General features: G+C 43.1%; 1 protein-coding gene across 4 annotated transcripts in view; it reads right to left on the bottom strand.

Annotated features, from left to right (window-relative positions):
- Nucleotides 1-12959, bottom strand: part of LOC125686397 (chromodomain-helicase-DNA-binding protein 1-like) — a 192325-nt gene that overhangs the window by 130173 nt on the left and 49193 nt on the right. For 3 of the 4 annotated variants that reach the window (XM_048930325.1, XM_048930320.1, XM_048930322.1), the window contains 2 exons: nucleotides 12116-12181; nucleotides 6089-6156 (listed from right to left, as the gene is read on the bottom strand). In XM_048930325.1, coding sequence (XP_048786282.1) covers nucleotides 6089-6156; nucleotides 12116-12181 — 134 coding nt within the window. The remainder of the gene's footprint in view (nucleotides 1-6088; nucleotides 6157-12115; nucleotides 12182-12959) is intronic. The other variant, XM_048930321.1, reaches the window with a different exon arrangement.

The following is a 12959-nucleotide window of genomic DNA, read 5'->3' as shown; positions in this document are numbered from 1 at the left end:
AGAAAGGAAGAAGAAATCCCCTGGTCCCCTCCTCCTTATGTACCCCCTGAGCTTCCTGCGGCTCCCCAACTCCCTATAGCTCCTGAACCTGCCTCCGCACCCCAGGCTCCAGTAGGGGCTCCGGTAGAAGATAAGGGGATAGAGTCCGATGATGCAGAGGAGTCAGATTATCCTGACTCACCTGGACTCCGAAGGAGAACCAGGAGCCAGACCAAACAAAAAAGTTCCAGGGAGGAAAAGTTGTTCCCCCTTAGGGAAGTCCCCATAATGGGACCTGGACAGCAGCTAGGAGTAGGGTACGTCTCTACTCCTTTGAATTCAGGAGATGTTAGAGAATTTAAAAGGGAAATGGGGAATTTACTAGAAGACCCATTGGGAGTTTCTGAAAGGCTGGACCAGTTTTTGGGACCAAGTCTTTACACCTGGGAAGAGTTACAATCTATATTAGGGATCTTATTTACTGCAGAAGAGAGAGATATGATCCTGAGGGCAGGAATGAGAATCTCGGATTATCAGCATCAGGCTGGCCCAGGAGCAGATGAGAAGTGGCCTCTCCAAAAGCCCCCCTGGAATAACCAAAACACAGAGCACCGAGCTAATGTCAGACCTCCGAACGATTATCATTCAAGGGATCAGGGAGTCAGTTCCTCGGGGACAGAATATTAATAAAGCCTTTAGTGAGCAGCAAAAGAAGGATGAAACCCCAACTGAATGGCTGGAAAGGCTGCGTAAAAGCCTGCAGCTGTATTCGGGAGTAGATCTTGCTACTCCCGTAGGGCAGGCACTACTAAAAACACAGTTTGTGGTGAAATCTTGGACTGACATCAGGAGGAAGTTGGAAAAGTTAGAAGACTGGCAGGATAAGGGATTAGATGAATTACTGAGGGAAGCACAGAGGGTATATGTAAGATGAGAAGAGGAGATCCACAAGAAGCAAGCTAGAATCATAGTGGCAGCAGTAAGGGAAGGGCAACAATCAAAGCGGGAATTCTCCAGAGGGAGAAAAGGCTCTCAATCAAGGGAACAGGGAGATGGAAAACAGAGTGACTAGGGATATGAGGCAAATCGAATGTTTTTATTGCCAGAAAAAAGGACACAAGAAAAGAGATTGCAGAAAGTGAATACAGGACGAAAAGATGTTCCAGGAAGATTAGTGGGGTCAGGGGCTTTATGTGCTGGGGACCCTTAAAGGAATAGAGCCCTTGATAAAATTGAAAGTGGGTCCTCAGCGCCAGGAAATGGAGTTTCTTGTGGACTCCGGGGCAGAAAGATCTACTGTCCAAAAGCTGCCCTGGGGATGCTCAGTTTCCTCAGAAAAACTTCAAGTAGTCAGAGCCAAGGGTGAACCATTTAAAGCGTCAATAATCAAAGGAGTAGAGATAGAAGCACCCTGTAGGTATGGCTTCGGATCTTTTTTGTTAGTGCCTGAAGCAGAGTATAATTTGTTGGGAAGGGATCTGATTATTGAATTAGGAGTTAATTTGGAAGTTAGAAACAAGGAACTCACTGTAAAATTATGCACCCTGACAATAAAGGATGAAGAACAGATAAATCCTGAAGTGTGGTGTACCTCTGATTCAATGGGGAAATTGGATATTGCCCCTTTTGAAGTAACCATTAAGAACCCAGAGATTCCTGTAAGGATAAAACAGTACCCTATTTCACAGGAAGGCCGACAGGGACTCCAACCAGAGATTGAGCGATTAATAGCAAGAGGCTTGTTAGAACCCTGCATGTCACCATTCAACACACCTATACTACCTGTGAAAAAATCCAATGGGTCATATAGGCTAGTGCATGACTTGAGGGAAATAAACAAGCGAACAATCACCCGTTTCCCAGTAGTCGCCAACCCTTATACTCTATTAAGCCAATTAACACCAGAACTGAAGTGGTATACAGTCATAGACTTAAAAGATGCATTCTGGGCCTGCCCCCTTAAGGAGGAATCTAGGAATTACTTTGCCTTTGAATGGGAGAATCCCCAGACTCACAGGAAACAACAGTTAAGGTGGACAGTGTTACCCCAAGGATTCACCAAATCACCTAATCTGTTTGGTCAAGCACTAGAACAGGTACTGGGCACTTATCAAGCAGATCCCCAGGTAACCTTAGTGCAATATGTAGATGATTTGCTCCTGGCAAGGGCAGACAAGGATGCAGTCCGAAAAGAAAGCATTAAGTTATTAAACTTTTTAGGCCTAAAAGGACTAAAAGTATCAAAGTCAAAATTACAGTTTACAGAAGAGGAAGTAAAGTATTTGGGACATTGGTTAGCCAAAGGAAACAAAAAATTAGACCCAGAAAGGGTGAATGGAATCCTATCCCTCCAGGCTCCAAAAAGTAAAAGACAGATAAGGCAAATCCTGGGATTAATAGGATATTGCAGACAATGGATTGAGAACTATAGCAGTAAGGTAAAATTTTTATATGAGAAATTAACCAAAGACGGACATCTGAAATGGGGCCAAGAGGAAGATCAGAAACTCGAAGATTTAAAGACGGACTTAATTAATGCCCCGGTATTAAGCCTGCCAGATATTAAGAGACCATTTTACCTGTTTGTGAATATAGATGGAGGAACAGCATTTGGGGTCCTGACATAGGAATGGGCAGGAAGAAAGAAACCTGTAGGGTACTTTTCTAAGTTACTTGATCCCGTGAATAGAGGGTGGCCAACTTGTTTACAAGCCATAGTGGCGGTAGCCCTTTTAGTAGAAGAAGCTGGAAAAGTAACCTTTGGTAGAGAATTAAAAGTATATGCCCCCCACAACATTAGGGGAGTATTACAACAAAAGGCAGATAAGTGGATAACTGATGCCAGGTTGTTAAAATATGAGGGGATATTAATACACTCCCCCAGAATGGAGATTGAAACTACGGGTTTACAGAACCCTGCTCAATTTCTTTATGGAGAACCGAATGGAAATCTAACCCATGATTGTATACAATGTATAGAACATCAATCCAAAATTCGGGAAGACCTGGAGGAAGAAGAGTTACAGGAAGGAGAAAAATTATATGTAGACGGGTCCTCTAGGGTGGTAGATGGGAAGCGTAGGTCGGGATATGCAATAGTTGATGGGAAAACATTATCAGTAGTCGAATCAGGGACGTTAGATAAATCTTGGTCTGCTCAGGCGTGTGAATTATATGCCCTATTGAGGGCGCTAACATTACTTAAAGATAGGAAAGGGACTATATATACTGACTCTAAATATGCCTATGGGGTAGTCCACACCTTCGGGAAGATACGGGAAGAGAGGGGGCTAATAAATTCACAAGGAAAAGGGTTGGTTCATGAATACCTAATCAAGCAGACACTACAAGCTTCGAGAAAACCAAAGCAAATTGCGATAGTACATATAAGAGGTCACCAAAAGGGAATGTCCAATCACATAAGAGGAAACAACTTGGCTGATCAGGAAGCCAAGAAAGCAGCTCTGCTGATAGTTAAGGAGTTAGGGATCGAGGAGTCTAAAGAACAAAAACAATACAAAAAAAGTTTTACTACTAAGGAAAAGGAAAGATTGTTGCAAATGGGTACTGAAGAAAAAGATGGGGAGTGGTTACTTCCTGATGGTCGGGAAGTGCTACCAAAAGGATTCGCCTGGAGGGTAATGAGAGAATTTCATAGAAAAACACATTGGGGAATCCAGGCACCAGTGGACCAATTTAGCACAAAATATATGTGCATTGGGGTATACAATATAGTAAAGGCTGTTTTGGGAGGATGCTTGACCTGTAAGAAATTTAATAAGCAGCATCTAAGAGAAAGAACACCGGGTGGGAGAGAACTAGCCTTAAGACCGTTTGCCAAAATCCAGGTAGATTTTACAGAATTGCCTAAAATTGGGAGATATAAATATTTATTGGTGATAATAGACCATCTGACGTATTATGTAGAAGCTTTCCCAGTAGCCAGAGCCACTGCCCAAACAGTGGTAAAAATATTATTTGAAAACATCATCCCCAGATATGGGAACATTGAGGTGATAGATTCAGACAGGGGACCTCATTTTATTTCCAGAACAGTGAAGGAGGCCATAGAACCACTCGGAGTTAAGTGGGAATTCCACACTCCATGGCACTTACACAACTTTAAAGATGCTGCGTAAGGATTACGAACGATTACGATTATTGCAAAGATCCCAGGCCTCCCCATCTGAAAAGACAAAGGACGGCTGCCTAACAACAGGACCATGCCTGCACAAGAGATGTTGTGAAGCCACTAACATCGGATAGTGAAGTGTATAAAGACTGTCAGCTAGAAAGGGAAAGCGCGTGCCGTTGGTGGACCAGAGACTCCCCGGCCGCCCAGCACTGTTTTGCTTACTTGCTTGCTTTAATTAAAAGACTATTTCCAAAATATATAATTGGGTTGTTCAATTTGTTTGGCATAATATAAAACATAACCACTCTCTGAGAGAAAAAGTTCTTCCTAATGTCTAACCTAAACCTCTGGTACAGCTTGCGGCCATTTCCTCGGGTCCTGTTTGTTGCCTGGCAGAAGAGGCCAAACCCCTCCTCATCACAACCTCCCTTCAGGAAGTTGTAGAGTGCAGTGAGGTCTCCTCTGAGCCTCCTCTTCTCCAGACTAAACATTCCCAGCTCCCTCAGCCGCTCCTCATCAGACTTGTGCTCCAGACCCCTCACCAGCTTGGTTGCCCTTCTATGGACACATTCCAGAGCCTCAATGACTTTTTTGTAGTGAGGGGCCCAAAACTGAACAAGTACTCCAGGTGTGGCCTCACCAGTGCTGAGTACAGGGGATGATCACCTCCCTGCTCCTGCTGGCCACACTATTTCTAATGCAGGCCAGGATGCCGTTGGCCCTCTTGGCCACCTGGGCACTCTGTTGGCACATGTTCAGCTGAGCATCAACCAACACCCCCAGGTCCTTTTCCTTTTCACAGTCGTAATAATGATGAGGCAGAAGTGACCGCTGATTCTGAATCTCAAATGATCCCCTTACAACCCCTGGTTAAATTTGAGACTGCTGTTGGTAGTGATGAGGAGGTCAATGCTACTGTGTGTACAGTCTTGTGGTCACCAGCAGATTTAGAAAAAATGCAAGAGAAATCAGGTCAGGAGAATCAGACACTGAGTATGTGTGGCAAGTTTCTCTTGAGGGGGGGAGACCGGATTATGTTGAGTGAGAAGGAAGAAAGAGGCTATTGGGAACCAGGAACTTGCTCAAAATAGAAATAAATCAAAATTGAAGCACTGAATATGTGAGGCTATTTGGTTATTCAGTTTCTAAGCTGAAAATCTCTTTCCTGTAACAGAACATGTTATTAGGTGCAATCGCATTCTTAAGTAACAGAGGACTATAATTAACAATTCATCACTAGAGAAGTATCATTTTGCATAGCAAGCATTTTTGTAGTTTTCAAACTATAATTTCTTCAAGACACTACATTGGCAACACTGAATATCGAGATGATTCATTAACTGGAGAAGAGGAATGAGAGAATGATTCAATCTCCATGCACTATTCATTAACAGACACACTCACCTACCCAGGTCACTAAATCTATTCTCCTCTCATTGTGTCAGTAAGAAGGTATAATCTTTTTCACAAACTTCTTGATCTACAGCTTAAAACTAGCTCAATTTCAATTAAACTGTCTTGGCTAGTCAAAAAAGCTAATTATTGTCAAACCTGTAATAACTTTTGGAGTTTCTACTTCAATAGCATTTAAAAATTTGGCATGGACTATGGGATTCCAACCTAAATTTTATCAGAGACAACCTACTTAAGCAGTTTCCCATTTCTCCTGTAATTTTTAAAGGAGGATGGACCTTCAGCTCAAAAACATGCCATAAATAAGACTATTTTAAAAATAAAAAGTGTTGGTGAATGCTCTTCAACAACCCTGTAGGTAATGCAGTCTCTTTTGTTTAGAAAAGAATAATTATATATATCTTCCTTTGATAGTATTTATTTTAAAATATTCTAAAACATCAATCAAAATTGAGAAGCACAAGATTATATATTTCAAGTGCAGAGGAGTGAAGCATGGGTAATTGCAAAATCATTGCTATAACAAACAAAAAATGACTATATTTATGAAAAATAACTTACTCTCTACATTTTTTTTTCTTGGTTTCACTGGATGAGCCATCTGTAGAATCTTCACTGCTCAATAAATCCTGCAGATGAAGAAAATAGTATATACAACTCATTAACACAAAAATAATGTAGTACTTTTAGTATTAAAAAGATAATTCATCTCCCACTTCCAAACTGAAGTCATATTCTTCATGTCTTAACCTCTTCACCCTCCTCAGTGTACCCACTGATATTGAATAAGATCACGATTACTACGGATTCTGTATTTCTCCATCAACAAATATACATCAGTAGAACACTGTAATAGCACAAAAAAAAGAAATCTTAATCATTGTGTCTATATATAGTCATGGCTTAAACTGCTGGAAGTTAATAAATCAAGATGAAGTTCCTATCAAAAAGCCTCAATAAAATACCCTGCCCTTTGAGAGTTAGAATCATAGAATCATAAAATCTCAAGGTTGGAAATGACCTACAAGAACAACAAGTCCAACTGTCCTCCCATCACCATTACTACCACAAGCTACTAAACCGTATCTCGTAGCTCCTCATCCAGATGCCTCTTGAACACTGCCAGGGACGGCAACTCCACCACCTCCCTGGGCAGGCCATTCCCGTGTCTAACCACTCTGAGAGAAAAAGTTCTTCCTAATGTCTAACCTAAACCTCTGGTACAACTTGCGGCCATTTCCTCGGGTCCTGTTTGCTGCCTGGAAGAGGCCAAATCCCTCCTCAACACAACCTCCCTTCAGGAAGTTGTAGAGTGCAGTGAGGTCTCCTCTGAGCCTCCTCTTCTTCAGACTAAACAATCCCAGCTCCCTCAGCCGCTCCTCATCAGACTTGTGCTCCAGACCCCTCACCAGTTTGGTTGCCCTTCTATGGACACGATCCAGGGCCTCAATGTCTTTTTTGTAGTGAAGGGCCCAAAACTGAACACAGTACTCCAGGTGCGGCCTCACCAGTGCTGAGTACAGGGGATGATCACCTCCCTGCTCCTGCTGGCCACACTATTTCTAATGCAGGCCAGGATGCTGTTGGCCCTCTTGGCCATTTGGTCACACTGCCTGCTCATGTTCAGCCGAGCATCAACCAACACCCCCAGGTTACTTTCCTCTTCACACTCATCCAGCCACTCATCCCCAAGCCTGTAGTGCTGCATGGGGTTATTGAGGCCAAAGTGCAGGACCTGGCACTTGGCCTTGTTGAACCTCATCCCATTCATCTCAGCCCAGAGATCCCGCTGATCTAGATCCCTCTGAAGGGCCTCCCTACCCTCAGGCAGATCGACACCACCTCCCAGCTTGGTGTCATCTGCAAACTGACTGAGGGTACACTCAATCCCCTCATCTAGGTCGTCAATAAAGATATTAAACAAGATGGGCCCCAGTACTGACCCTTGGGGGACACCACTTGTAATGGCTCACCAGCTGGACTTAGCTTCATTAACCACTACTTCTTGGGCACGGCCCTCTAACCAGTTCCTTACCCAAAGAAGAATATACCTGTCCAGGACATGGGCAGCCAGTTTCCCCAGAAGAATACTGTGAGAAAATTCAATACTGGGTCATCCAGTCATCCAGCCACTCAGCCCCAAGCCTATATCACTGCATGGAGTTATTGTGGCCAAAGTGCAGGAACTGGCACTTGTTCTCTCAGCTTTCACATTTTCTCACTTTTAAATAAGACTAATCATAGAATCATCAAATCACTCAGGTTGCAAAAGACCTTAAAGATCATCGAGTCCAACCATGACCTAACCATACTACCCTAACTAACAACCCTCCGCTAAATCATGTCCTTGAGCACCACATCCAAACGGATTTTAAACACATGCAGGGATGGTGACTCAACCACCTCCCTGGGGAGCCTATTCCAGTGCTTAACAATCCTTTCTGTAAATAAGTGTTTGCTAATATCCAACCTAAACTTACCCTGGCACAACTTCAGGCCATTTCCCCTTGTCCTGTCACCTGTCGCGAGTGAGGAGAGAGCAACCCCGCTCTTCCAGATATTCGAAGAGAGCAATAAGGTCTCCCTTCAGCCTCCTTTTCCCCAGATTAAACAGCCCCAGTTCCTTCAGTCTCTCCTCATAGGGCATATTCCGCAAGCCCTTCACAAGCCTTGTTGCCCTTCTTTGGACCTGCTCCAGCACCTCAATGTCCTTTCTGTACTGAGGTGCCCAAAACTGAACACAGTACTTGAGGTGGGGCCTCACCAGTGCTGAGTACAGGGGCAGGATGACTTCCCTAGTTGTCACAGTTTTGTTTTTTGGTTTTCAGTATTCCACATTACAACATCATGTAGTGCACGGGGAGTTAAAGTGTTAATGCTCCGAGTACCTGTCCCTGTACAATGTGGAAGTCATGGGATCTGGCCCTTCTGGGTGGGGCGGTCTCTTACTGCCTTGTTCCATTGACTAATACTCTTTGGGCCCGGCCATCCAGACACGTTTCACCCAGTGGAGCATACGCCCATCCAAACTGTGGGCAGCCAGCTTCTTCACGAGAATGTCAAAGGCCTTAATGAAGTCCAGGTAGAACACATTGACAGCCTTACCCTCATCCACTAAGCAGTTCACCTTGTCATAGAATGAAATGTGGTTTGTCAGACAGGATCTACCGTTTGTAACCCCATGCTGACTGTGCCTGATCCCCTGGTTGACCTTCAAGAAAATTTTGAGAATATGTCAACCGTTTACGGGCTGGTTCAGTCCAGTTCCGTGACTAGCGGGGCGGAGAGATTTCACAAAAATCTGTGCCTACGGAAAAAGGGAGCAGGGGACCCCAAAATAATTAAAAACAGCAGCAACGATCTGAGGAGAAACAAACTAATTTACTAAATATAGTATCGGAATGCAAGATAACACACTATAATACAATATAATCAGAATTGAAGCTAATAAATCAAATACAATGAGAGAGAGAATGTCCGAAAGGTGGACAGGCCTCACCATAACGCTGAGGTGAGATGCGCAGTCCAGTTGAGCAGCAGGGAGACAGGAGGAGAGCCGACAAAGAAAGAGCAGGCAAAGAAGAACCCATCAGGTGACCTTGCCAGGAGTTATATCTCCTCTCTGACTGCAAAGCCCCCTGGGGAATGTAGTTCTTCTCTTCCGGACAGGTACCCGGAACTTGAGCATTCACAGTTAAACTCCCAGTGCACTACATGATGTTATGATGTGGAATACCAAAAACCAAAAATCACAAAACCATGACAGAATAGTAGGCATGTTTCTTCTCTTTCCACTCCTAAATAAACAAAACCCCTTAAAATTATCTTTAAAATTATCTGAAAAAATCCTAAAACCAATATCATAGGGCTTAAGTTTAGATCAGTTTTATAATGAAAAAGAGTTTTCATAAAAAGAGTACTTAGCAAGAGCTATAAATTGATGTTTTAACTATGATTAAAAAAAAAAAAAATTGATAAGACTTGTGACCACAGTGGGATAAACCGATCAGTCCCACTGACCACAGTGGGATCAAGTGCAACCTCAGCAAGTTTGTGGATGACACCAGGCTGAGTATTGCAGTCGACAGAAAGAAGAGATGCCATTCCAAGGCACCTTGACAGGCTTGAGAAGTGGGTCCAGATTAACCTCCTGAAGATCAACAACGCCAAGTACAAGGTGCTGCACTTGGGCTGGAGCAATCCGAAACATGAATACAAGTTGGGAGATGAGTGGAATGAGAATGAGAGTGCATTGCTGGTTGAACAATTGGATGTGAGCTGGCAGTGGACACTTGCAGCCCAGAAAGTTAATTGTAACCTAGGTTAAATTTAAAAAAAAAAAATTTTAAAAAAAAATGTGGCCAGCAGGTTAAGGGAAGTCATTCTCTTCCTCTTCTCTGCTCTCGTGAGACCCCACCTGGAGTACTGTTTTCAGCTTAGGAGTCCCAAGCACCAGAAAGAGGTAGACCAGTTAGAGCAGGTCCAGAGGAGAGATACTAAAATAATCAGAGGACTGGAGCACCTCTCCTATGAAGGAAGGCTGAGAGAGCTAGGGTTGTTTCACCTGGAGAAGAGAAGGCTCTGGGGAGACGTTATTGCAGCATTTCAGTACTTAAAGGGGACTTTTAGAAAGACAGAGAGAAAGACTTCTTAAAAGGGCATGCATCAATGGGACAAGGGGTTTTAAACTGATTTAGCTTGTATGTATGGAAGAAATTCTTCACTGTAAGAATGGTGAGACACTGGAACAGATTATCCAGATAAACTGTGGATGCTCCCATACCTGGAAGTGCTAAAGGTCAGGTTGGATGGGGCCCTGGGCAGCCTGATCTAGTGAGAGATGTCCCTGCCCATGACAGCAGGGTTGGACTAGATGATCTTTAAGGTCCCTTCCAATCCAAAGCATTCTATGAACCTATGATTCAATGCTTATTTATTTATAATGAAGGAAATATGGAAATCTGATTTATATGTAAACTCTAATTCACAGTCACTAATGCCTGTGAAAGATGTTCCTAGTGTACAAACTCAGTGTTCGTTTAACCTATGGATTAGCTTTGAAAAATAGCTAAAACTAAAGTATGGTTCTTAAAATACAATAATTGTTTTATGACTGTTACGAAAGTTGCAAAAATCAAGTTTTCTACTCCACATAGATTTGTGAGGTATATTTTGTGGGTTTGTTTTTGGGGTTTTGGTTTTGTTTTGGTTTTTTGATTGCTTCTTTTTAAACTGCAACACCTATCTTTATATAAAAAAAGTGCTTTAAAAGTCTTTTAGTATTTTTAGTTGTCTTTATGGAACTTAGAAGCCAGAAATATAATGAAAGTTAGTACTACAAGAGTTGCTCCAAAAGTAATGTCTCCTATTTTATTACATTGGCCCACAACATCAGAGGCAGATATTGGAGGTATGGAAGCAGATGTTGAACCTTCCCACCAATATTCCATTACATTTTGTTACCATGCAACAGATAGAAGCAGAGAAGCAGTCTGACAAAAATGCCGTCTGACATGGAAGTGCATATGAAGCAAAGTTGTGTCACTGAATTCCTCACACAGTATTGAATTTTCTCACAGTATTCTTCTGGGGAAACTGGCTGCCCATGGCCTGGACAGGTATATTCTTTAGGTAAGGAACTGGTTAGAGGGCCGTGCCCAACAAGTAGTGGTTAAAGGAGCTAAGTCCAGGTGGTGAGCCGTTACAAGTGGTGTCCCCCAGGGGGACAAAAAAGACATTGAGGCCCTGGAACATGTCCATAGAAGGGCAACCAAACTGATGAGGGGTCTGGAGCACAAGTCTTATGAGGAGCGGCTGAGGGAGCTGGGATTGTTTAGTCTGAAGAGGAGGAGGCTCAGAGGAGACCTCACTGCACTCTACAACTTCCTGAAGGGAGGTTGTGATGAGGAGGGGTTTGGCCTCATCTCCCAGGCAACAAGCAGCACCCGAGGAAATGGCCACAAGCTGTACCAGAGGTTTAGGTTAGACATTAGGAAGAACTTTTTCTCTCAGAGAGTGGTTAGACACTGCAATGGCCTGCCCAGGGAGGTGGTGGAGTTGCCGTCCCTGGCAGTGTTCAAGAGGCATCTGGATGAGGAGCTACGAGATACGGTTTAGTAGCTTGTGGTAGTAACGGCGATGGGAGGACAGTTGGACTAGATGATCTTGATCATTTCCAACCTTGCAATTCTATGATTCTATGATTCTCCATGTGGAAAAAAATGGCACCCATTGACATTCATTGATGCTTGTTGAACATTAATGCCAAACTGTATATGAGCACAGTGAGGTAGTGGGTGGTGCGTTTCAGCAGTGATAACAGTGGGTTACCTCCATTAAAAATACCAATCTAGACTGCTATAATTTTATCACGAGTCACCTGAAAACATGCAAATAAAGATTTTTTTTTCTATGGATCCTTCTATGCACATCAGTCATTTCAACATGTCTGGTTTTAGTCTATAAAAGTCATTTCATATATACACACTTAAGAGAATGTAACATGGCTCTACAAAACTTAATTCTAACATATGGGAAAATTGGACATTTATGTTTAGATTTAAATAAATTAACTTAAACATTATTCACCTTTTCAGAACCACTGCCTGATGAAGCTGTCATTTGCTGTTGTTGCTTCTTGAGCGCTACTAATCTCTGTAAAGAAAGTATAATTGGACTGGACTGTCAAAATTGAATTCAGAAATGAGAGTCATTTAAACAGATTGAAACTTAAAAGAATACCACATACTTACATTTTTTAACATGAACGGAATCGCTATTAAAATCACAGAATCACAAAATAGTTGTGGGAAGGGACCTGTGGAGGTCATCTGGTCCAGCCTCACTGCTCAAGCAGGGGCACCCAGAGCAAGCTGCCCAGGACCATGTTACAGAATCACACAATCACAGGGGTTGGAAAGGACCTCAGGAGATCATCAAGTCCAACTTCCCTGCTAAAGCAGGTACCCTAAAATAGGTCGCACAGGTAGGCATCCAGAAGGGTCATGAATATCTCCATAGAAGGAGACTCCACAATTTCTCTGGGCAACCTGTTCCACTGCTCCATAACCCTTGCTGTAAAGAAGTTCGTTTGCACGTTAGTATGGAACTTCCTATGTTCAAGTTTTAGACCATTACTCCTTGTCCTATCACTACCACTGAGAAGAGCCTGGCCTCATTCATTTGCCTCCCATCTCCCTTTAGATACTTATAAACACTTATCAGATCCCCTTTCAGTTGTCTTTTCCCCAGGCTGAACAGACCCAAGTTACCCAGCCCCTCCTCATATGGGAGATGCTCCAGGTCCTTAATCATCTTTGTTGCCCTCCACTGAACTCCTTCTAGGAGACTCCGGTCTTTTTTGAACTGGGGAGTCCAGAACTGAACACAGTAGGCTAAATGTGGCTTTACCAGGGCAGAGTAGAGGGGGAAG

This window comes from Lagopus muta, chromosome W (genome assembly GCF_023343835.1).
Source record: "Lagopus muta isolate bLagMut1 chromosome W, bLagMut1 primary, whole genome shotgun sequence".
NCBI classification, from domain to species: Eukaryota; Metazoa; Chordata; class Aves; order Galliformes; family Phasianidae; genus Lagopus; species Lagopus muta.
This window is presented reverse-complemented; position numbering and strand designations above follow the sequence as displayed.